The 26,350-nt window shown below is 43.6% G+C and overlaps 2 protein-coding genes across 5 annotated transcripts; one reads left to right on the top strand and one right to left on the bottom strand.

Moving 5' to 3' along the window:
* Positions 1–1,667: 1,667 nt before the first annotated feature.
* On the bottom strand, positions 1,668–7,945 carry dld (deltaD). Its single transcript, XM_012840391.3, has 11 exons — positions 6,800–7,945; positions 6,362–6,661; positions 5,849–5,909; positions 5,490–5,747; positions 4,741–4,801; positions 4,417–4,547; positions 4,089–4,258; positions 3,758–3,974; positions 2,760–3,630; positions 2,542–2,650; positions 1,668–2,421 (listed from the first exon to the last, which is right to left on the bottom strand). The coding sequence occupies exons 1-11, from the start codon at positions 6,851–6,853 to the stop codon at positions 2,416–2,418; spliced, it is 2,238 nt and encodes a 745-aa protein (XP_012695845.1). The 5' UTR covers positions 6,854–7,945; the 3' UTR covers positions 1,668–2,415.
* A 2,947-nt stretch (positions 7,946–10,892) lies between these two features.
* On the top strand, positions 10,893–26,095 carry fam120b (family with sequence similarity 120B). 4 transcript variants are annotated; one of them, XM_031579185.2, is made up of 10 exons: positions 10,894–13,181; positions 13,289–13,469; positions 13,834–13,935; positions 14,095–14,267; positions 17,714–17,806; positions 22,434–22,640; positions 22,971–23,079; positions 24,920–25,033; positions 25,162–25,222; positions 25,574–26,095. In XM_031579185.2, exons 1-10 carry the CDS (start codon positions 12,180–12,182, stop codon positions 25,608–25,610), a joined length of 2,079 nt encoding a protein of 692 aa, XP_031435045.1. In that variant the 5' UTR covers positions 10,894–12,179; the 3' UTR covers positions 25,611–26,095. The 4 variants fall into 4 exon arrangements, 2 of the variants coding, with proteins under 2 accessions (XP_042565467.1, XP_031435045.1); XR_004164974.2 differs by lacking the exons at positions 25,162–25,222; positions 25,574–26,095 and adding an exon at positions 24,631–24,700 and having other exon boundaries at positions 10,893–13,181; positions 24,920–25,001; XR_004164973.2 differs by lacking the exons at positions 25,162–25,222; positions 25,574–26,095 and having other exon boundaries at positions 10,893–13,181; positions 22,971–24,700; positions 24,920–25,001.
* Positions 26,096–26,350: the final 255 nt, after the last annotated feature.

Raw genomic sequence — 26,350 nt, 5'->3', positions numbered from 1 at the left:
GTATTTATGAGAGAAAAGATTTGGTAATACTGTGGTCACTGTTCAGCATGCTATGCTGTCCACAAAGCCATAGGAAACTTAACAGTAAATTAAGTTTTGCAACATCCAGTTGGATTTGATTTGAATACTGATGGGGAAGGTTATCCTCAATAAGTCTTCTCTGAGTATCTTCTTTCAATGGGATCTAACAAACTTCCCCAAATCAATACTTTGGATCATTGCCTTTTATTTGCCTCTCAAAGCCTTTGAATGTTTTATTGAGACAGAGAAAGAAAAGACGGAGGGAGAGAAAGAGAAAGTGTAAGAGAGTGAGAAAGGGTATGTGAGAGGGTGTGCGTGAGTGAGTCTGTGTAAGTAAGAGAGAGTGTATGTGTAACGGTGTGTGCACATGTGCATATCTCTCATCACCCTCTAGACAGCTGCAAATGAGTGTGTTAGCCAGGCCACCACTCAGCTGTCTAACTCCATGCACAACAGGATTTTCCTTCAGTGCTAAAGATTTGCGTGTAACTCGAGAGAGAGAGAGAGAGAGAGAGAGAGAGAGAGAGAGAGAGATTTGCGTGTAAGAGAGAAGAGAGAGAGAGAGAAACAACACCAGCAGCACGCCGAGGACCACAGCCATGACATCATCAACCAATCCACAGCAACTGTTTCAGAAAACACAGAGGGGAAGACAAAAAAAACTCTCGCATAGAATGCACAGAGGATGCTTCCTTCCAGGATGCCTATATATTTGTTTGCCTAAATCCTATTTTTAACCTGTTGTTGACCTGGCCAGTTGTTTTCCGTCATGTTGCTTGCAGTCAGTTTTCTGTTAAGTGCTGGACTAAAGTCATAACAGCAGTAAAAACAACAAAAACAGTCTGTGAATTGCTTATAACAATAATACATTTTATTTTGACATCCAAGGTTGCTTCACATCACATTGTATATCCTCCATTAACTAACTGGAATAAAACATTATCGAAAGAACATTCCTGGTGTTCATGTCATATAACAGTGCTTGAGTTAAGTATTTGTATTGCACAAGTAGTATACACAACAATGTTCTGCTTTCTTTCTTACAGTCTTTGACAGTCTTTGACTCCAGACACTGACTGAGAAAGAGACAACCATGATTCCCATCTCCCTATTTTGTGATGCAGTAATCATACACAGCCACAGATGATGAAGTGGTGCACTTTTGTGATCCTGTTATTATTTCTTAACAGAGGTTGAGCTCAAGAATGTTCTCATGTCTATTGGCCCAGGCATTTCACCACAGATCTGCATTTGATAACTATGGTTGTCTATTTTCCTGTGGATCATCAGCACTTGATGAGTTTGACCGTGGTTTTTAAACATCATGCGACCAACTCTGACCCCTTTTCCACGGCGTGGTTTTCTTCTTTTTTTGACAGTGGGCCCTTAAGTCGCTAAAAATAAAGCTGCCATCAGAAGGAAGGTTGTAATTTGTGATTACCGGGTGTGTCTTTGTCTCACTTAGTGAGGTACTGAGGGGATACAGTTGCCTGCATCATCCAACCAAAACTACTTTGACATTTCAGAGGAGCAACTAGCTAGGAGAATCTAGCCTACATGAAAACCTTGAAATATGCTCACAGAATCCATTTACTGTCATTTAAGTGAGAGAATTGTTAGAGAGAGATAGAACAAGGACAAGATGATTCCATTATTTCATACATTATTTATTTGGAAAAATATTTAGATGATTTCCTTCATGAGCAACAGTTATAAAACAATTCCCATAAGATCTGTACAATGCTTCTTAAATACATTTATGGAAAACAGTCACATTGACCCGAAGTGCCTTATATACATTATACATATTTGCAAAACGAGGAAGAAAAATTAAATTATATCAAACTGAATTCCACAACACATTCACAAACATATAAAACACAAATAACAATTAAATAAAAAGTACAACTTCTTAAAAATAAAAAAAACAACAAAAGCCTCAGTAACTTTAACAGGATTCAAAGGCAGTGTCTTTTCTTCTCCCAACCAACACACGCAGATGTGAGGATATCCAACAATACACACTGCAGTCAGTTTAAATACATTTTTCCCCTCTTTTTAACACAAAAAGCCCTCTTTAGTGCAATGAGGTAACTCTTTCTCCAGGTTATGCAACAAGTCCATTTGCACCATATGCACATTTCCTGGGCAACAAGAACGTAAAGAAAAAACCTACAACAACATGGGGAGCAGGGAGCCAGTATGGCTCAACAACCAACTTCTGCAGTCACTGTGCTTACTTCAGTTGAGAACCAGCTCATTCTGAATATCATATTCAACATCTTAGTTCCACAGCAGCAGTTCACGTGAGGGAAACGTTCCCCCTGGTTTGAGCAGCATTTCGTCGGAGTAAAACCTCCAGTAGAGCGACGGAGCAACAGCTCTGATATAATGTTAAACCTGAAGAAGGAGAAAGAAGGGACAGACTGATTAGTTAATCATCGTCATCGGGAATGATTCTGAAGTAGTAGAAATTTGGGGAAAGCTTGAATGAAAATGGGCAGTAATGACTCGACTCACCTCAGTTGCGATAATACATTCATCTTTTTCATCTGATATGACGTACACTGACTGGTACTTTGTGTCTTTGCACGACGACGACTCTGGACGTTTCTTTTCTGAGGCGTCACTGTGAATCAAAATGAAGCTAAATGAATACCAATGCATTTTTTAATAGCTTAGGTCAACACTTACACAGTTCAAAATCATTAATTAAAAAGTGTTTGACCCGTATTTACCTCTTTAAGCGATTTCTGTGTTTCTCATCTAAGTCAGAGTCCAGTGGTTCACACGCGGCTTCGCACTTGGCGTCACCTTTAGCTTCACATTTCGGGTCGCCTTTCTCCAGGTCATCTCTCCCACACGCTTCGTCCTGTTTCAGCTCGTGCACCAGATTGTAATCCACAGACAGGTAGCGCGACTTGTAGCCATTCTTTTCTGAGTTGCCCCCAAGGCCGGCAGAGTTGTCGCTGTGAAAGTCCACCCTCTTGTTGATGTTCTTGACCTGGCTGGTGCCAATGACGCTAACAGACAGGTCCTTGTCGCGGCTGCAGTTGTTGGCCAGGTTGTTCATGGTCTCTCTCTCGCTGCGAGTCTCCATCAGCTGGCTCCGTCGCTGGAGCTTGACGCGTACAAACGCCACCAGCACGGCGCTGCCCAGCAGCAGCAGCAGCACCAGAATAATCCCGGCGCAGACCGCCATCCAGGGGAAGTACTCGCTCTGCTCCTCGCCTTTGTCGTCCCCCTCCCCGTAGTGTTTATCGTGCCCCTCGACCATAGGCTGTCCGTTGGCCTCGGGCAGAAGGAACTGGCAGTTGCGCCCTCCGTAGCCGGGCACACATGCACAGATGTAGCGCCCCTCCCTTTCGTGGCAGGTGGCACCATTGTGGCATGGATTATGGGCACACCTGCTCACCGGGTTGGTGCAGTTTTTACCAGTGTAGCCCGGTGGACACGTGCAGGTGTAGTCGTTGAGTCCATCCTGGCAGCTGCCACCATTCTGGCACGGGAAGCTGGCACACTCGTCAACGTTGTCGTTGCAGTGGTCTCCCACATAACCATCTGGACACTGGCACAGGTATGAATCCACAAGGTCCAAACACTTAGCTCCTGAGAAGTGAAATATTGACAGGTCAATACCTCATTTATAACATAACATTTGAAAACACAGATTTGTAAAATGTTCTATTTCATATTTCATGTTTGTACACTGAGAGTGAATAAAGCTTAAGCGTACCATTCGAGCAGGGATTGGAGCTGCAGTGGTCAATTTTCTTTTCGCAGTTGAAACCAGCATAGGCTGCTGGGCACTGGCAGTAGTATCCTCCATCTGGGTTGTTGATGCAGCGACCCTCATTGAAGCATGGTCCATCAGCACAGTCATTGGCGCTCAACTCACAGTTCTTGCCATAGTATCCAGGAGGACAGGCACAGGTGTAGGAGTTCTCTTTATCCTGTTCACAGAGAGTAAAAGGACTTAGCGAAAAACATACACCAAACTACAAAACAGCAATGGGTGTCACTCCCTAGTACAATGGAAAATAAAAATAAATTAAAAGTACACTTACAGTGCAGCTTCCCCCATTTCTGCAGGGATTGTCTGAGCACTCGTTGACCTCGACCTCACAGTTTTCTCCACTGAATCCAGGCTTGCAGGTACAGGTGTAGCTGCCCTGACCAGTGTTGGTACAAGTTGCTCCATTCATGCAGGGTTTGTGATGGGTGCAGTAGTTCAGATCTGAAATATTCCGAAACATTCCTGGAATTTAGTTTTGTGCCCCAAATATTTCCCTTACAATCTTTCATTGACATAGAACACAGGTCTCTACTTTAGAATTAATAAATGTGATCCAGAATATGTGATTGATTGAAATGGTTTGAGAAATAATTGCTCACCTTGGTTGCAAAAGAGTCCGCCCCAGCCTTCCTGGCAGTTGCATTGCCACGGCTGCTGGCAGGTGCCGTGAAGGCATCCTGGATAACGGATACAGTCATCACAGTACTTTCCACTGAAGCCTACTCTGCACCTGGCGACACAGAACACAGAGGGGTGGTCAGTGATGCATGGGATCAGGATGAACTTGTATTTTATGCCATTTTTATCAGGTATCAGGTGTAACTTAAAATAGACTTTTATAACATATGGGGAATTTGGATCAAACTTCTATTGTATGAGAGTTCATAGTATCAAGGGTGTTAAGGATGAACTGGTGTACTTACTTGCACTCATCTGGCTTGTCACAAAACCCATGCTCCTCGTCACACCCAGGGAGGCAGAGTGCTGTAGAGAGACAAACATCAATTGAGTGATTCAAGCATATGTTTCATCAGACAAAGATTAACTCAACTCTCCCATCTAAACACAGTTATTTCCGAGGACACTGGCAGGCCCTACTAGCTGTGTGAAAAAAGTCTCCCCTCATCACCAGGGGCAAGGACGTTCTGCTTAACACAGTTGCTCCCCACACAAAAGCCTCACGGCACAAAAGCTTCTTTTTCTTCTAACTGTGGGTCAGAAGTCCCCTTTTTTCATGGTGCTCATACAACCCCTCCCCTTGGTGTCCCCGAGTCGGCGCGGATAAGAGTGGACAGCTGGTGTACATGGTGCCAGTGCAGGACAGCTGCTCTATTGTCTCCCTTCACTCGGCAGCTGCCCGCTTCCAACAATACCTCACTGCGCTAAGCCAATCAACACGGAGCGCACTGCCAAGTGGCCAATCAGGCATTACATTTAATCTATGGCACGCGTGTGATTATTCGGCAAACGTCTCTCATTTGCATTCGCATAAAAAACGCCTGTTGCAGCCCAAACATTTCTGCACTGTACAATAAAGTTCCTGAAAAAAAAACTTTTGGAAACTTCGGAAAACAAAACAGGTATAGTAAAAAGAAAACAACTTTCCCACAACCACGTTTAAAGTTTAAAACAAAATTGTAACACCCCAAATAGGTATTATAGGAATACTTACGTTCTGTGCAATATTGGCCTTTCCATCCAGAGTTGCAGACGATCTCTCCACGTTCGCCGCAGGTGAAATGTCCAAAAGCATCATCGCGGGGGCGGCAGAAGACAGAGCAGCCCTCGCCGTAGTAATGTTCATCACACAAAAATCGGTAGGAGTACTTCAGCTCCGTCCTTCCACCAATTTGTAAATCCTGAGACCACTCCTCCCCCACTGTGAGGTGCCTCTGTGTTGTCATCCGACTGATGAGACGCTCTGGGTTTTCTGTAAAACAAAACATTATTCATTAAATGAGAAAAAGGTACACAAAAGAAACATTAAGGCTTTCATTATTTGACAACTAAGGAGCTTGAGACTGCTTTTACCTGTTGAAAGGTCATCGACGGAATCCGTCTGAAGCGCTTCAATGATCAGCGAGAAGGTCCCCTGTATAAACAAGGACAGTTGTTAGTTTGTTTAGTAGGTCTAAGTTCTCGATTACAACTTATCTCTCAAGACCTCATGGCAATCGGTGTCTCATTAGTCGCACAAGGTGGGCCTCGTATTTACCATATGACGGAAGAGGCTGATAAACAGAGGTGTGATGCCACTAGGCTTCACGCTCAATTTCCCCACTTTCACACTTACTTACTGCTGTAAAATGAAGCGTTTCGGAATTTCACGCAGAGCTGACAATAACACACCAACTGTAGGGATGTGAATTTTCCCACCCCTGTAACATCTGTTAAATGCACTAAGCTAAATGACCACCCTTCCTGAGTCGTTTCCACTTGGCAATCTTTTGACGTTATCGAGTTAAGGAGGCCACATGCGTGTGATAAAACCCATTACACTCTATTACTCGTAAAAATATGTGTCCTTAAGAGCAACCAACTTACCGGCCAAGTAAAGCCGAAGTTGAAGCGAATTGGATTGGTGAATGAGTCCTTAGACGTCATCTCGGGAACTTGGAAGGAGTTGGATCCCAACACGGGGGTAACTGCACCTCCATAGGTGCAAGGAGGTTCCGGCGATACATTTGTCTGGTAGTGCTTCAAACAGATCCTAAAAAACGTTTTGCATTCACACTGCTGGAGGCCTGATGCGATCCCCGCTTTGCAGCAGTTCGTATTTCCCGTCACTCCTTTCTTGTTGAGAAACTCTTGCAACTTCAGTTCGAACACCCCGGAGCACAACCCCTGTTGAAAGAATGAACTTAATTTAATTCAGCATCTTCTCAGATACATCTTACAGCAAACACTGACTAGAGTTAATATAGAAACTGGACTACAGATCAAGACTGAGATTAAATCAAGACTGAAATAAAAATGTCTTACCTGGCACGTCAACACACAAAGGATGGCAGCTATCAGAACTGACTGGCGTCCCATTGTGGTACTGGTCTTGATCAAATTTCAACTTCCAGGAGCCAACGAAATTTGACTGTGTCCCTCAAACAATCATTGAGATGAATTTTGCATACGACCAAAGTCTCAGTCCAGATGTACTCTAGTAGCTACTCAACAGACACTTCAGTGTAAAAAGACTACTTCGGTGGATTTGCTTTAGTCTCTTCCCCCAAAGTATTCTTACTTTCTTTTGAGTCCCATTTAAGTCCTTCTTGGAGTAGAATACAACACAAAGTCAATGTAATCCTTAATGATGCCGTGTCAGAGAAAGTGGACGAAAAAATCCAAGGTGCCAAAAAAATCCCTGGTCAAATCGTTAATTCCAATCCAGATATTAATATTTGAAGATCAATACAGCTTCAGGCTCGTGGGTGCAAACAAGAGGACAACCCTGACGCAGGGTTTGCTCGTGTGTTGTTTACTCTCCCTTTGATTTATTAAGCGCAAAGATGGTACTGGTCCAAAGCACTTCCCCTCTGCGTTCGTTCCTTGTGCACTGTATGAAACTATGCGTGTGTCTGATGTCCCGGCCAGCCTGCCGCCGGTTATATACAGACTGCGACTGCTAGGATAATGACATGCAAATGAGCTACTCCCCCAATCTGGCTCGAGCTGTCACAAAGGGACACTTTTCAAACCCCCTCTCAAAAGATTGCCAAATGGTCACTGAGCTGTAAAATGTGCAACCCTTCCCCATGGCTAGAGAGAGAGAGAAAAACTTCTCATTTACATACTAGAGAAAAATTTAACCTCAAGAATCCTTTACATCCTTCGCTGACAGAAAACCTCAAATTACATCACACCCCGTCTGCTCATAGTTAAACCTGCTCAAATGACTCGACATTCTTCACTGAGGCGCACGGACGTCATACAAAATGCAATGCACCGGATAGCCCCCCCCCCCCCCTCCTTTAGCCTATATTTGTCAATTGTTTTGACATGCAACAACCGATAAATATAAATATTTTCAATTAATGATGGACTATTAAGTCATGAACAACCGAAGTATACCTTTATTTTCTTTATCCAATTTTTGTTTATTGATACAACACTCATTTGAAAAAAAAAACGTGTCATCAATTAACAGTTGTTTATTTATTTATTTATTTATTTATTTACACAACTGTTTCGTAATGTTTGGGCTATTTGGAATTGTTTATAAAATCGTTGTCGTGTATTTTCTTCAACCATGTTTTGTATTTCTCAATGTTTCCAAATAGAAATTTCACTTCATTCTCTTATTTTTATTTTTATCAATCTGAAAAAGGTCTTGCTGAAAAAATAGGTCACGTAGTTATTTCCGTTATGTAAAAACTTGAAAGTTTCCACAACTCAGTTACTTCTGAAATCCTTACAATACATGTGCTTGGATGTTGACAAGTTCTCCAACTGTAAAGTATTTGTTGACTATACATAGTATACATATTCCATCTTATATCTCTACGCTGATGGGCAGTAAAAACTGCTGGTGTGTGTCGTTCGCGTGGCTGTCATTAAGGCACTTTGTTATTGTGTGAGGGAAGAATAAGTTTGTTCTTTGTGCTCTCAGCTGTATGGTAATTCAGGCAACACCTGCTCCCCCTCACAATATAGCAGGGAGAAAGAGCTCCCCTCGGCGCACGCTGCCGTCTCTACAACAATGTACAAAGTTTAGGAGCTCTCACGGGGAAAAAAACATGCACAAACAGTCATCCTTACTTTAATCCGCTGAGGAATTTTATTTATTTTAGGTGCGTCATAGTACTTTTTCTCAATTTTCTGAATCTTTTAACGAGCTTTCTCTCTCTCTCTCTCTCTCTGTCGATTTTCACTTGTGGGCTTGTCGCCAGGGTAGTAGGCTACCAAAGTTAATTTACATAGCCCCTTATTCTTCCTCTATCTGTGTGTGTGTGCGTGTGTGTGTGTGCGCGCGCGCGTGTGGGTGTCGGGGTGGTCTTCATTAGGACGTTAATTGAAACGGTATTATCATTTCAGAGGAATGCAAAGACATTCGAAATTTTGGAGTGGCATGCCAGAAGAAGGTCAGCTTTTAGATTCTTACTGGTGCTATAAAAACACCGGCTTTGTCTGTCCCATTCAATGGAGTGTGTGTTTTGCTCATGGATATCGTCAACTTTATCGTATAATGCTATTACCAATGGAGCTTAAGACGCGTGTAGGAATGACAATAACGCGCAGTCCATTCATAACGTCCACAGTTTTCAGCGCCGGAAAAATCCACCTGTTGTTGCGTTGATGTCAGATAACACACTAGCCTACATGCACTGTACATACTCAGAATGCGTTGCCAAGTGTATTGATTATTGTGTTGTTGTTATGGCAGGTCACATATGTTGATTGTGGGTACTAAGTAAGCACTTGTTCAGTCAGTGAGTAGCCTTCACATGAAATATCCAAACACTTCCATCACCATATAGCCTAGTCAGGCGGTTCTTTACATTGATGTGGCACACATTTCTCGATTACTGCAGCAAAGCGTAACCGAAAGGCATGGTAAAATCCTTCAGAATCATGCCCACTACACTTATTCTTTTCAAACTTAATTTATGCCACGCGATTCTGTCTTGGTTAAATCAAGCAGAAAGCTCCTTTTTCGCACTCCTCCTTCTTTCAGAAGGTGAACTATGGAGAGACTGTTTAACTTAAGTGTTTCTATAGGGGGCTGTTGTACTTTAACTCCTGCCCACCAGTAGCTGCAATGAACAAAGAAGGGACTCGAGGTCTGACTATTCATCTTTTCTTTGCGCTTTAATTTTCATTGATTTGGAATACAAGAGGGAGCCCTTGGGGATTCTCTCTGAAGGGCACGACACGCCTTTAGACGCGGACAGCCCCCCAAGCCAACCATCTGCTCCCAACCAAATGGCGTTCCCCCCCCCCCCACCTCCACATTTCAACTGCATGTCTCCACTGTTCGTCCACGCATTACACAGTCTTCAGCCAAATTAAACTGGAAGCATGTAAAGGACCTGCAACGGTATGGCACTGGCCATATGGTTAGGGAAGCTGAAAGTGCAGTTTCGTGGATAAACTGTTCGTGGGAACGTCAACATGGCCCATCCATGACAGGACTCATTTTAATTATGAAGTCCCTTGCTCAAACCAATTTGTTCAGCGAATGTAACGTGTAACCTGACAACAGATCGCCTAAATTGGCAAGCGTTGAAGCAACAGGTCACTTTGAAATTCATGATTGCAAGCTCGTTTCAAATAGCTTTTTTTTTCACGTATAAAATTAGACTTAAAATTAGATACTTAGCCTTTATTAAAGTTAGAACTTTGACTACACTACAAACAGTTCTATAGGTTCAAAGTAATAGTGTTATTGTTGTCTCATATTCTGTCAGAACACTTCTGTTCAGTCGGTAGACAGTGATGTTGGTGCGAAAGTAGCCTGATAGAACTTTCCAAGCGTGTTGCTGGAGGGACGTGTGCTGATTACAATAATAAAGGATGTGTCGCGTGGCCCCGGTGGTGGGGATGATGGGCGCGGAACAGCTCGGAATCAATCGCGATACACAGAGAAAGAAAGAAAAAACATGCCATTACATGCGCACTTGTGTTTAATTGATCCATAGACTAAGTAAGCTTGTGTTACTTCGTTGTTGTCTACACAGTTGCCTCACTTAGCTACTGTGGCTGGCCAAGAAGAGCCATGTTAAAGTTATATGTGTTGCTAGGGTCATGCGGGGAAAAGTTTGGGCAGCGCTTCAGTCTGTGTATGTTTGTGGACGTGCGCGCGCCCTCCAGGATGGGGTGAGGTGAATGCTTCAGCAGAGCTGAGGTCAGTCGCGTGCCGACGTCCTCCAGAGAACATCTGCCCCTTCCCCTGGGTGCTTTTATTCGTATGTAAAACCTTCGCCTCAAGGGGACAGAGAAATCAATACAGTGATCCGCAAGCACTATAATTAGGGGACAAAAACGTTACACGCAGCAAATAGCACAGCAGCGTGTTTGACCAGAGCCATATTTTTGGCTGTAGCCAGAGGTTCACAAATAATAGAATACGTCATATAGCAAGCAATTGCTTTCCCATTCTTCCCGACAGTTTTTGGTATATTTTTACTGGTTAATTAAACTGGCAAACTGGGTATAATCCTATTTAGTCTATATTAGATAGGATATTGACATTGACGTATCCTGGCACTTTTCTTACGAGCCTCTTCTAAACCTTATTAGATTCTCTATGATAGTGATCGGAGTACTGATGGTAATACTGGTGGTTTAATTCTCATTCTTAATTTGGATAAATTCCGTCGCACAGAGAAGCCGACTCGAAGATGAATGCGCCTTCAGTATCTTCAACCCAACCCCCAACCTCTCTGGTCAAGCATCTGGCAAGAGACAAATGAAGGCACCTGCAGCAAGCCCATCTATAGAAACAGCAAACGAAGGACTGAGCACACATCAAATGTCCAAATAGCTCACTAGGAGAAAATCTAGTCATAGGCTGTTACTTGAAATTAGTCATGAGCTACACGTTATCTACAGCTTCTCCAGGCTATTTTCATATATTGGTTCTACGAACCTTTTCTGTCTGCTTGTATGTTATAGAGATTGTAGGCTTTCGAGCAGAGTGGAACCTGAAGTTTGACTCATCACACTTGATTTTAAAGAGTTTAGAACAAGCTGTATGTACCCTATACCACGCAGGCTAATTTGATTGTAGCGGTAGATTCTGATAAATCCTACTGAAAGACAGGATATACATGCATTTTAGTTACTGTTATATGGCAGTTTGTATCCAGCCTTTGTTGTAAATGTAGCCTACATCGACATCGCTATCAACCATCGATTTCCCCGGACTAATTTCAGTGATGGAACAGCTTCCGGAAAGAATATTGTCCCCGATTTATACCGACTTCATTTGAACGTGTGGAGAGATTTTGAGCATACATTTTAGTTCATAATAAGACAGAGCACTGTATTTTGGGCACTAAGTAAACATCTTTGAGTTTATGTTTTCTTTGATAGACGAACCCTGCGGCAGCAGTTGATTTGTGACTTATCCTGGTTAGCCTCAATGGCTAGCATGTTCTTGCTAGAAATAAATTACTTCCATAGATACTCTGACATTTAGCCTAGACTACTTGCTTTGAAAGATACGTCTAACACCGAACTGCGCTTAAATGTTATTGCATAGCAACTGGTATGAATTCTGACTTTTCTTTTAAACGAAGTTATTCGTGATTGTGCGAACCAGTGTAGCTATGTATGATGGTATGTTCACTCTAAAGAAATAGCCTATCTCTAGTACTATAACAGCCCAATTTGTTCGAATATTTAAATAATTAAATGAGTATATACAATGGGTGTTCAGGGACTGAACCACTTCATGGAGAACTGGTGCCCAGACACATGCATAAAAGTGGACTTAAGAAAGATGGCAGTGGATCACATGACTGCACACCCAGGCAGCACTCCCACACTGGTAGTGGATGGAATGGCCTGTGTAAGACAGTGGTATAGCTGCCAAGCGTGGGTTCATGGAGGACAGTGGAAAGAGTACATGCACATCCTGAATGAGTTTGTATCTGCATTTTCTGCAGCAGGTATTAAGCTGGTGTTTTACTTCGATGGGGTGGTGGAGGAGCGTAAGCGAGCTGAATGGGTGCGACGTCGGCTCAGGTCAAACAAGGACATCGCTAAGATATTCCACCTAATTAAGAGCGACGGCCAGCAACCTGGCAGGGACATCTCCCTCCCCTCTGGCCTGGCCACCTTTTCCCGGTTTGCCCTCAAGTCACTGGGACAAGAGACCAAGTGCTCCACCCGAGAGGGTGACTATGAGATTGCCACCTATGCCAACAGTCACAACTACATGGGCATCTTAGGCCAGGACTCAGATTTTGTCATATACGATACAGTTCCTTACCTGTCTGCGAGCAAGCTTTGTTTGCAGAGCATGACTACAGTGCTGTTCTCCAGGGAAAGGCTATGTCATGCCCTGGGGCTGGAAAAAACAGACCTCCCACTGATCGCTTGTCTTCTGGGGAATGATGTTGTCCCAGAGACCTGTATGAGGCATGTCCGAGACAGAGCTATAAATGAGTATCGCAACAGGCATGGGAGACATCAAGGGGAGAAGGTGTTTGCTGTTGCGGAATTCATAAGCAGTTGTCACCCCCTCAGAGATGGGTCTGGGGGCATCGCCTCTCTATCACTCTCTGTTGCAGACACACAGCTACTGGAAAATGGAATGCATTCCTATGTACTTCCAGGTCAAAGATTTCCATGGACCAATCAAGAGTTGTGTGATACTGGTTCAGTATGTGCAATGGAGAGGTTTGTTGATGCAGCTATATTGAAGGTAAACATTTTTTTTTAAATAAACTAATGAATACATTGTGTTCTTTTACATAAACATTTGCATAAAACTAGTTTTGATAGATGAATTCGATGATTTTAACACTGCAGGCTGCCAAAGAGAAGCACACAAGAGCCGAGTGCTTTATGATATATAATATCCTGTACGATGGAGTGGTTGAATGCAGTAACACTCTTGAAGATGAAGAGAACACTGAACTCCCCTCTCAGGCATCTGTGTTTCAGCCAATCAGAGAGCATATATATGGCCTTCTGCTGCCAACACAACCAGGTACTGTGTTTGCCAAACTCCTACTGTGTGTAGGACTGGTTTGTCATGCTATATTTTTTTAAGCCTTGAAGATCTCAGTTTACGTGTCAAGATCTTAGAGTTTATATCACAGTGAAGTCCAGCTTGATAACAGGTGCTTTTCACCCTTTATATTCTGTAAAGTAACACATCCTGTACCCCTTGACCTGTGAGCTTATCATAAGTCAATATCCTGCACTATTTGAATATTCCTCTGAAGTGATTTTCTGTTCATACGAGGGGTTATACACCAGCTGCATGCGATTCTAGACGTGAACAGAAAATGTACTATATCCTGAGAGTACCTCTATGAACTGGATATGTCATATGATTGTCTCTTTAATAGACCATGCTGTGCCAGTACCTGCGGTGAAGGAGTGGTTTGTCTTTCCTGGAAACAAACTCAAGGAGCCCAAAATGGTGTCACCTAAGCAGTTCAGTGATTCAGGTACTAAGGTTGCACCTCAGCATGTAGAGACACTACAGTACAGTACATCTCACAATACGTGTTATTTTTTCACATCTGGGAAGGGATCACATCAGTTAAGCTAATGCTTGAGGAATAGCTAATTTGGTCTTTTTGATATGATGTGTGTTCGTCCAACAGATATAAAACCAGATTTAAGAGACCTGTGGTTTAGGAAAGACACTGAAGTGAGACATCTGCAGTTGTCCACTTTCTTGGCTCTCCTTGAGCTAAAGGAATATGCTGAGGTCCTGGATACCCTTGAAGTTCCATTGGTAGCTGTTGTATGCCTGGTCACATACATCGTCCTACAGGTGAGGCATAAACAAGCAGAGCACAGAATTACTATATATATATATTTGTTGTTTGACCAATAGGTTGGGTTGCGGGTTGAGGTGGTTTTGTCTGTTAGGCTCAGAAGCAACATCTAGAGGCTTCAGATTAGTCCCCAGCACAGAGCCAGCCTTCTGTATAAGTTAGTTCAGTTTCTTAGAGTCGCTGCAAAGTGGCTGCAAAGTAAATTACACTTGTAACAACAGAGTGGTAGTAGATATGCAACACCTTGCTGCACCCATTGAATGACCTAAGCTTCCTCATAAAGTAGAGTCTGCTCTGTCTCATCCTGTACACACCCCAATTCACTGTTCTCAGTCTCCTGTCTACCACTGACACACCTGGCAACTGCAGAGTCATCTAAACATTTCTGCAAAAAATGTTAGTGTTTGCAAAACAGGTCTCTTGGCAATTAGCTGGTTTGCTCCATGGTTTTAGACAAAACTACCTTTTAATCTATCAAATTTATTGTGTATGCTTTTTTTCCAGTGATTTTTCACTTTTTACTAAAAGAAAGGCACCAACTACGGCTATGGAACCAGAACTATAGTTAGTGCACTATTGCTATGGAATTAGATTTCGTGCCAATAGTTTGAATATTATTAGTCCGGAATGGTTTTACCATGCCAATACCCTACTGTTACTTCCATTCCATAGCATTAGGGAACATGGTGTTTATCAGTGGAGAAGGTCCAAAGAATGGTTTCCTTCCCTGCTGTGGTGAGTCCTAGTGCGGCACTCTGTCGATGCGGGGGCAGTAGGCCACTGCTTGGCACGGGCACCTCCAGTCGCTAGCACTTCCTCCGGGCCGTGCCTCACAGGGCCCAATGGCCCCCTGTTGGCGTGCCTCCATGGTGCGGCTTAATCATTGTAGGCCGTATGATTAGTCAGTAACTTGTGAGACATCGTTATTGACCATAATCAATTAATTAAAATTGACCAGGAACCAACCTGGGTCAACTGCTTGCAAGGCTTCATAGCTAAACCCTGGTTGTGGACTGGATGTGGACAATTAATCAACTATTGACAGAGATCCATAGCATGAGTGCTAATCTTATTGCCATGGAATTCTGTACCAATAGTCATTTTGTAAAACCAAAAAATGAGCACCGTTTATAAGAAAGACTTCAGATTTCCATTATAGAACCCCCCAGGTGGATGTGTTAGATGTTGGAGTAGCTGCACACTCAATCACAGACTAGTTAAAATAACTCCTGAACTCATTTCTGTTGAACCTTATTTTGATACACTCACTGTAATATTATAAACTTGATCCTGTGTAACTGACTGTTGTTTGTCCTCTTCCCCCTACCCTTTATTATTGGAACAGATTCTATCTTATTGCTTTGTCTCTCTTAGACAGTCATATTATTTATGTGTTTTTTTTTTACTTGTTTATTATGTGGTTCATATTACTTTTAAGTTGCTGTGCTTTTAGACCCAATGGTATGATTTACAGATAAGTCGAGTGTTTCAAAGGAAAGGGCGCTTGCTTTTGTGTTGTGCAGCAGCTGATGGGAATGAATGTGGCTCTGGTCTGTTGTGGATTTGCCACAGAATCAGCTGTGTGTTGTTTACTTCAGTGGTTTGGGAAGACATATGCGTGCAATTCATATTTTACAACGGTTGAGTGACAAAAGCATTCTCGAAGCAAATTTATTGAGTCAGCTTTACAGTTCAAACTATCCCATTTGTAGCTGAGCTGGACAAAAAACCATACATTTATTCTTTTTACATACATCCCGCACGTCTGCATGAAATGTGTGTTTTTCATTAAATGAAATATAGATGTTCTTAGATGTTCATAGTTCTGCGTCATGAATCAGACTTTTCAATTCAGTTATGTTTCAACACGGTCCCTGCCAGACTGTAAAATAAAAAGATCTGTCAGAGAGTTTACCATCGTAGTGCAATCGCTTGACTCGAGTGACAAATAGTATTCGATTTAGAAAGCCAACTGCAGTTTTCCACAATTCTACTGTAGTTGAGCAAATACAAAAGACTCAGTAGTGGACCGCAATGCCATTAGCAATACATCTCTTCAAATTACAAATAACCTTGTACACTTTTGACTATAATCGGTGTGAATCACATGAAGATATTTTTTTAAATGTTGAGGTCACTAACAGCCTGATCAATAGTCAGACTGGCTCAGACACATGTAATGTGGACTGCAGAGATGTGCTTTTGTTAAAGACGCATTATGGCATTTTGGTCTAAAACTAGCATGCTAACTACCCAACAGTGAAAAGACTTGCATGGCAAACACCATCAACGTCCCACTTCACACTAATAAAATCTACCTTGCCTACTAAAAGATGTATTTTGACAGTAGATTTGATGATGATTTGCTGTGAAAGCTGTTTTGCTGGGTTTCAGACATAGGGCACAAAAGTACACAGTAAACAGCGTAGGAAGTTAGTGGGAAGGACAGGTGTGTTAATCTCTCCTTCACATGACCAAAAACTGTCAAACAGAATTTGAAGATGTTATACAAACTAGCTACTTTGAAAATGTGAAAATATCTGCATAATATTGCTTTAAACTTCCATGACTCGAGTGTCTTACTACATCATTAAGGTATCCCACTGGTCCACATAGTGTGATATAAGTAAATAATAATCATAATTAGCGTTGTATATTAATAATAATGTAGTGTTGCCTTGTTGTATTCTGATGAAAACACAGGTATGTCAACAACTGAAATGTGTAATGAAGTACCATGCATCGTGTTTTGGCACATTATGTGTTGTATTACAGAAACATTACATGGCACTGGAGCAGTAACTACATTTGGTTGACCAAGGTGGAGTCCCACCTACTAAACATTTTCACCAGCCACTACTGGGCCATGTCTTTGTCAGATCGGGGCCTGCTCTGTTCCACAGTCCGCAGCTACCTTTGGTGCTACCTTTGGTCTGTCTCTTTTTAATTATCACTTGTAACTTCTCATGAGTTAGCATTACATGAGTTAGCATTAGGACGCAAGATGTACATTCTCTCCATTTGTTTGAAACAGATGTGGTCACCGAGATGAAGCAAAGCTTTCCACATCATCGTGAAACAAATCAGTGGCCGTAGCCATGAAAGACGCGCTACAGACATTTCTGTGCTGGCCACATAATCGTGTTATTGTGCCACAAACTATCATGTTACGCCTGTGACTGTTCCCTCACTTGCATTTTGCTTCATGTTTGCATTTATGCTGAGGCTCCTTTCTATCTCTGTTTGTTGTGTTAAAGACTGTCCCAGACTCCACAGCCACAACTTAGGGGCGCCGTTCATAGTTTTCTCATGTGATAATCACCTTTGACTTGTGGGAGTTGTGTATATCCGTGGCCATATTGTGTTCAGTGCCTACACCAACACAGCCAGCATCAAGATGTGATTGTTTGATTATTTTGTGATTCTTTGTGATTGTTTTCAGGTGACACACCTTTCTTTGGAAGATGTAGATGCTTATCTGAGTCAAGCCGTCTGTGTCAGGTTCAAGACGTACACAGACTTGTGCCACACAAAGGTGAGTCCCATTAACCTCCTCTACTAAGTAGTCGTCGTTAGTCACTCTGTTCGTACTTAGCATGACAACAGAAACACCCTCTGTCTGTTTGTTTCCTCACATTGAGGTTGGAGTGGGTTAGAATAGAGAATCTGCAAACCCAAACAGTTCCTTTCTTTCCAGACAGTTTGTTTGTTTACTCTTGACGCATTACCCCTTTCATCACTTCATTCCACATTTACATTACAGTGTTTTATCTTCAACTTACAGATGTAGGTGTGCATTTTTTAGATTCTTGGATTACTGCTGTCAACGTTTTGGTGCAGGAGCCAAGATATGATTGCCTGCCTTGTCTGTTGTCTGCCGCCATGGAAACAGCAGAGCTGTTGCCATTTCGGTGGCCATCTTGTTTGAAACAACTTGATCTCAGGCCAAACCAGCACAACAACAAAGACGGGTTAGTGTGTGGAATTAAGGCCACCATTTAAAAAAAAAAAAAACAGAGGTCTTGAGTATTTTTCTTTTTGGGACAGGGGAAAAATTGTTTTATTCTCTTATTTTTCTTCAACTCAGTTTGCAAGTCAATGTGGAAAAAGAAAGATGAAGAAGAAAAAAAAGTCCATGGGGATAATTTTGGGCAAAATTGTGACATTCCTCTCTCCTACCCTCTCCCCTCCCCTCCCTCCACCACCCACCCACACTCTCCCCTTCCTGCGCTCTACATGAATAAAAAAACGAAAGCAAAAAAGGAAAGAAAACTGAAACTGCTCTAATTGTGGGCTGAACCTGAGGAGTGCGATGCGCTGGCAGGCTGACGGGCTCCGACGCTGACCACAGCTCCGTTTCGCCGCCCACCCCTAATTTAAACCTGCCATGCGCGCTATTTCAGACCGCCGCCGAGGCGAGGGCGGCCCGCGGTTCTCTCCCAGCCAGCCCCTCATGGCCCCGATAGCACAGCACTGTGCAGTGCTCCCGCTCCAGTCTGCAGATAATATATGGTGCTTTGGGGGGGGGGTTCAGAATTAGAACCCCAGCAGAGACATTTAGGAAGCCACCTCTTGATTTACGGAGGCCCCCTGAGCAGTTTTGGTCTTAGACGGCGCTTGGGGCGTTGTTAAAACCCCCCTACACACATAGACACAGATACCCAGATGCACACATACGTACTCACACACACACGCACACACACACACATCCACCAACTCCACTAGTCTTGGTGGGGATGTGGAGGATGACCTAGACCTGGATACTCACTGTGCATGTTTAAGTTACAGTCGATGTGTTGACCTCTTGTGGGTACGTGTTTGATCCCTGTGGCCAAGCAGGAGATGGTCGACCTGCCACAAAAGACTGATGAGCTACAAAAGAGTGATAAGGGGTTAATGTCATTGTGGTCTGATCTTCTAACATACTTTAATGGGATGAATATCAGAGCATTATATATACATTATCTAAATATATAACATAACAACCGTTTGTTTGCTGTTGTTTTTTATAGTAGTTAATGTTTTCATTTTTTGGTTTGTGGGTTGCTATTGTGGAACAGGGAAGGATGTTGCAGTCCCCCAAAGTAGACAATAGAGTCAGTGTTTCCTTCTGTTCCGTCCTGGGCAGACCATTTGATGTTAATATGTAAGCAGGACAACAGGCAGGGCGGTGTGTTTGAGTCTCTGCCCAGATGAAGCTGTGTGAGTGTTGTTTTCATGCCTGCGATTGAGTTCTGAATGATTGTGTGCTTGTGAGGGAGAGAGAGTGAGAGTGTGAGTGTTTGTGTGCACGCGCACTCTCAATGAGTGCACAGCAGCAGCAGGTGTCAAATGGTGGTAGGCGGGAGGGGTCTGGGGAAGTGTGTATGTGTGTGTGTGTGTGTGTGTGTGTGTGTGTGTGTGTGTGTGTGTTTGTGTGTATGCGCAGTGGCGACAGCCTGCTGTTGACCAGATTAAAGCGCGCAAGGCTGTCCTGCCTCCCGGGAGCTGGAGTTTTTTTTTTTTTAAGAGCGTGGGGGGGGGGGGGGGGGGGTCTCTCACAGGGGAGCACCTGTCGCACGCGCCATTGTTCCCTCCCCCGTCAGGAGCGATACTGTCACATCTGCCTGAAATCTCAGAAGGGGTGGAGAAAGGGAGGGGAGAGGTGGAGGAGAAGACAGAGGAGGAGGAGAGGAATGGAGAAGAGAGGAGATGAGAGGAAGGAAGGGAGGGAGGGAGGTAGCGGAGAAGGGCGGTTGAGGCTGGGAGAGACAGATGGCAGAGGGACTCCGGGGACTGTCCGAGTCCTCCTTCCAAACTCCCTTGCTGGCCATCCCATGGCCCGGGTTTTGGCACACTGAGGGAATGTGCCCGAGAGAAAGGGAATGGGGATGCCACTGCATCAGAATGTTGGGGGAATCACACACACATAGTGACACACACACACACACACACACACAGACACACACACACACAAATGTATGCTTCTCACACATACATAGTCAGTCTCTCACACACAAATCAAACACACATAAAACCACACACTAATGCATGAAAATGTAATCCAACACTAAAGCAAGTCAGTCTTATCGCTTCAAAAAACTCTAATTTAAACTTAATCTTTCTACCATCAGAAATAAATATTACCCTTCCTGTAAAGGAAACAAAAGGTTTGAGAGTAGGTCAGTGGTTTAATCCTCCCTTAACAAAACACGCTGAAGCTGGGACATTTGCATTTACAGGTTCTGCGGTACCCCTGTCACCCTCCCACACTGTTTTTGTATCTGAGAGGCCTATTTTTTTCTGTCTCGCTTGCCCCTGTGGCAATGAAGCCAGGGGTTACCCAGAAACCCTGGGCTCTGCCCTGAGGGTCTGCGAGGCTTGCCGGCATCTGGCTGGTGGAATGGTTCTTTGTTTGTTTTGGGGATCCAGGAGTACCTCCCTCCTCAGGACAGCTTTCACTGTTTCCACTTAGCCAGGGGCTCCTCATAGCTCCTCCGTTCTTCTTATTTGGAACCGAGAATTGAAACGACATGAAAATGTTCCATGAGTGTTAATGTTACATTAACAAAAGTACGTTTATAATGTAGGGGCATCATGTCTTTGTTAACCCTATCAAAACAGAGAGGCTAATGATAGGCCCTGCAGTAAGAAACACACACATTTTAAAGCTTTAGTGTCTCATCACATCACTCCACTCAAACAACAGCAGACCACAGGGCAAACAGAGCTGTTGTAAGCTGTAGTGTGTGTGTGTGTGTGTGTGTGTGTGTGTGTGTGTGTGTGTGTGTGTGTGTGTGTGTGTGTGTGTGTGTGTGTGTGTGTGTGTGTGTGTGTGTGTGTGTGTGTGTGTGTGTGTGTGTGTGTGTGTGTGTGTGTGTGTGTGTGTGTGTGTGTGTGTGTGTGTGTGCGCACGGCTGGCCAGCCGCCCGCCTGGGAGGCGAGAGCCGTCCGACCGCCACTGTCTGCACGCCTGCCCTTTGTTTGCTTTAGGTTAAGCTGTGTTTGAGTGGCGAGCAGGTGGTAGGCCCACAATCTCCCCTCTCCGAGTGTGTGTGACAGATCAGTCTAATCAGGCCTGTCTCTTATCTCCAGTCTGGTAAAGGCGGGGGTGAGAGAAGGGTGGTGTGTGTGGGCCGTGTGTGTGTGTGTGTGGAGTTGGGGGCCACAGGTGAGGCTGGAGGGTAAACACTGCTAGGAGAACATCTGCCCCATGCGTCCCTCTCCGTCCTGGACAGGTGAGCAGCCCCAGGGCTATGTTAGTGAGTGCGTGCGTGTGTGAAGTCCTGGAAATAACCACTCTAGCTCTCCTGCCACACGTCTCTTGTTGCCTTTTCTGTGTGTTTGATGTGTGGGCTTCTTGTTTGAAATAACATCTCTCTGAAACAAGACCTTAAAAGCACTGTAGCACAGTGAGGTCAGTTCTACACCTTCACCCCCACTGGGTTTGTGCAGATGGTGTGGTGGAGCTGTATTGTACTAGATGAGGCCGTGGGCCTCTCAGTCCCTTTGTTCATTTCCCTGGTACAGTTTGGTGGGAAGATGCCACAGATGTCCCACAACATTTGTTGATCTCTATAATGTATATCACGGTAGATTAAATCAGGGTGCACTACAACCATCATAACGATACTTAAAGATGCTTAATAACAACAACAACAACAATAACAACAAAGATGCCTTTGTGAGCATTTCACTGGGGTTGTCAAGTGGGTACTTTCCTTTGTCTGTGTTTTGTTGAATTAGGCCCACAAAGGCTCAACCGTGGTGTCTGGTGTCCCTACCCCCCCTCCATACTTACGATGTTTTAGGACACAGGGACAACAACAGATACACCTCAAGATACACCTCGAAAAAATGTCACATGCATATCTCAGTGTCTGAACGATGCACTGCCTAATTATCTAAACTTCACTGTCATTATACTATGGCATGCCACAGGCCATCCAGGGCAAGGGGTGGGAGGGTTGCGGGGTTCACCCCCTTAAGGGTAGGATACGAACCCAGGTTAGAGTAAGGGAAGGGGTTGGGGTCGGGGTCGGGAGAGACCCCGGGATTACGAACCTGGATTAGGGTATAGGAATAAAATGGAATACGAACCCTGGTCGCTTTAGACCACTACACACCATCTAGTCGTAGATGTGATCTTACACTCATTTTGACTCCTGTTCTCCCCTGGGCAGGTTCCCTGTGTGGACCCCAGGGCGGTGCAGCTGGGTTCCCTGTTTGTGCGGGGACTCACCTACCTGGTGACGGCCAACAGTGCCTGCGGCTCTCCCTTTAGCATGGAGGACCTGATGCCCTGGAGGATGTTTGACGGCCTGCTCTTCCATCAGAAGTACCTGCTGGCACACTCCGGCAGGCCCAGCGAGGAACTCCTGGAGGGCAACGTGAGTAGTGAGATTTATTCATACTCATTTGACCATACATATTAGTTTTGTCTGGGACCTAGCCAAGAATGGCAACATGTAGCAATCATCATGACACATTCACATATAGTTAGTAAAAGTAAAACACAGTAACAATACAAAGAAACAGGCCAGTAGAGACAGAGGTTACTAGATAACACAGTAGCAGGAATTGTTCTACTATGTTTTAAACTAATGCTAAATATAACCAGTTTGATAGATGAGATACCCTCTAGGAGTCCATAGAAACCCATTATTTTATTACACAAATTTTGCGTAGCAAAGACAAATGATGTGCCCAATTGTTTGCAGAGCTCATGGATCTCACAGTTCTATTCTCTCAGAGAACTGGTTCTCAATACCTGCAGGAGACGTGGTAGAACAATACAGACAGCTCCACGGAGAACTCAGCAAGAACCTGGTGAGATTTGCTTGACGCCTTTCCAGTTTTATGTCTCGTGATATTTTTTTTTCTCTTTGTTAACTGACAGGTCCCAGAACTCTTGTTTATACAGACACAGTCTGTTTGAGAACGTTAATGTTGACCTTGCTCTTTTACAGCATCAAAGATGCAGCCATGGAACCAGTTTATGACAGCTGAAGCCTTTGAAATGTTTCACAACATTTGATCAGCTTCGGTTTGTAATATTGCGGCACATCAGCGCTGTTTTACAGCCAACAGAAAGCGCGTGCAGACATGGTTAAAAGATTCTGTCTCCACTGCGATTCCAGCGGCTCAGACCGTTGCCCACACACTCCGGCGCTTTCTAAAGACAGCCTATCATTATTACCCATATGTTGTAAATCAAAAAGTAAAGAATAATAGCTGAGAGTATGCAACCAAACAATGTAAAGCAGTTGGTGCCCCTCCGACATAACAATACCCAACAGTCCGCCTAATCGGATCCAGCTGGGTCCTGGCATAGCCAGTGTTCCGGTGGCAGACAGTTCTGGATCCACAGGATGCTTTGTCATAACAGGAATAATTCAGGGTTGCTTTTTATAGGAAGTGTGCTATATTAAGTAACATAACAAGACAACAAAATTACAATGTGGGGGCCGTTTACAAAACCCCTCAAACTCCCTTTTATTTCAAACGGCATCCAGTGCTCTGCGGTTCTGTTCGCGAGATTAAAAGAGCTCCAACTGCAAAATTGTATCCATCTGGGGTTTTTTTCCCCCCTCTCCACATCCTGACACTGAGCAGCACGTCACATGGATTGCCTTGCGGCAGGGCAGATAGTAGCCTGCTCCGGAACGGATTCAGCCCTGGTCGAATCAGAATCAGGTGTTTTACGGGGTGGCCATAGAGTGTGAATCATTTGTGAGCAGTTTGCATTTTTATCAAAACTTTATTGGTTTTTATGTACGTTTGGTGTTTCTTTACCAAAAAAAGGTACAGAGAAAGCCACACATCATAAGAATACAGTTTGTGTTTCATTTATGAGTGGCTGGATGATTTGACTGTTTATGTGCAATAGCCTGAGATTTATCCATGCAGAGGCAAATAAAAAAGGATCAGATTATTGGCATTTTGGGGATTTTCTTAACAAAGGGAAAACAGACATATGTCAAGATCTGGAACATTCTGTTGTCTGGATGCTGCATTAATGTTCAATTTAAGGGTTTTTGTCTTTCCCGCATGGCAAGCAACCATCTTCCCCCGCTTTTAAATCTGTTGTTTCAGTAAATATTGGAATCATGTGCTGACAGCATGATTGGAAAATTGTAGGCCCGAGCCATAGTATTTAATTCCTCAGGGCCAGGGGAAAGCATAATGCTGAGGGGGGAAAAAAAGCATTCTCCTGCAATTTCTAACCAAGAGCAATCAAAAAAGTATAGACAACAATCTGACCCAAATATTTGTGTTTTAAGTGTGTGTTTTGCAGAAGTCGGTCATCTTTTTTATACTCAGTCTCCTTTGTTTATTTTTTGTTTTGTTTTGTAATGAGATGATTGTTCTGTGCTCTAGATAGTAGAGACTGTCTGTGAAAAATGATACTCTTCTTATGCTGGCGACTCGAGAGCAGACTTATAAAAAGGTATGTCTTTAATTTATGCCTGAAACTCAACTAGTAATCACTGCTAGAGTCCTGTGGGGAGATGGCGGCGGGGTTTAGGCCACGAGGAATTGTATGATATGCCTTTCCAGAAGATTGTTAATGTAGTGAATATTTATACCGAGTGTCAAAACCTACAATGAAAACTAAGTCTAAATGTTTTTTTTCATTTTTTTTTTTCTTCTTCGTTCATTTCCACAGGGAGGCCTTTGAACCAGGAAGCAGGCTATTGGGGAGACAGCACCCCAAGGCATTGTGAGTCGTCACTGCACAGCAACAGGCCCTGTAGCAGAGGGCCTGGAGCCCATATGCAAGGTACTGCAGAGAACAGTGAGCAGATCCCAAAACTGCATTAGTATAGATGCCACAAACACACATGTACCGTCGAATGACCTCAAATATGACTGCTAGCTTGGTCAATATGTTTATCACTTTTGATCCAGGTCGCGGATCTCAGTCAAGTGCACGCCGTCCAAACAGAAGGAGATACCATTTAGCTCCAAGGTGAAGACGATTCTTTAACGTTATTATTCATAGTTCATTCATTATTCTAAATTGTCAAGCAAACAGCAAACACATCTATGTACTGACCATTTTACCCTGATATTCATACATATCAAACTCAGAGAAAGTAATATTGACATGGTCTTCCACTCAATTTCTCTACCAGTCAGTAACTCATTGATTGTTGTGGGAACATGGCTCCTGCTCTGTGATATCTATTGAGCTGTTGACATCAACATTGACTGTGTTTGATGTGTGTTGATGAGTGAATGATTGGCTGGATTGTTTTTCTCCCTGTGTGCAACATGTCATGTCTAACATAACTGTCTTCCCCATTTTCTTGTATTGTAGATGGCCCCAGCATAACCCTAGGCCCTCCTATCCATAATCCACCACCAGGATTAGAAGGCAAGGTACAAAGTGTACTCCAGATCACTGCACACTGCCTGCAACCTCCGGCTGTCTACAACCAGCAGTAGTCTGAAAACAAACTGAAATTGATGTGACTCTAGAGATGGTATTTCTGATGCGTTTAGACAATGAGAACTGCTCCTGTATGGAAGTCATTTTGCCAGTCTCTTGCCAGTTGCAAGGACTGTCAACAACTATGGGAGGAAAATAATTGTATGACCGTACGCTGAACTGTCCTCTTAAATGCCGTGTCTTCCCAAACAAAACGGTGTCAGATTTTTTGTGGGGGGGGTGAAGCGAGACCTGAGGGGGGAGATTGTTTTTTTGCCCAGCTATATTTGCAGATAAACACACCCAAATGAAGTGTTGCTATAGCTGAAATTAAATTTGTATTTCTCAAGACTTGCCATAGATGACGAAATGATGTCAGTAGCAATAAAACAAGCTATAATTGCTACACTACTATGCCTCAATAAAGTGACTTTATTAAAATAAATTCCTGTCCTGGCGAGTGTAGGACAGTTGGTGAGAGTGTGGCGGGAGTGAGGGTGTGGGGAGGGGTTTAAGGCTGTTTAGTGGGAATTGCGATGGAGGAAACCCCAGAGGACGCCACTTTGGGCAACCTCCATCTTCACTTGCTGATTTGTTTTGACTCCGCTCTGAGCTCTGTTGGGACATCCGTGAGAGATGAAGGACGCCGATTGGTGCTTGCGGAAC

Source organism: Clupea harengus, chromosome 13, assembly GCF_900700415.2.
Source record: "Clupea harengus chromosome 13, Ch_v2.0.2, whole genome shotgun sequence".
Lineage (NCBI taxonomy): Eukaryota > Metazoa > Chordata > Actinopteri > Clupeiformes > Clupeidae > Clupea > Clupea harengus.
This window is presented reverse-complemented; position numbering and strand designations above follow the sequence as displayed.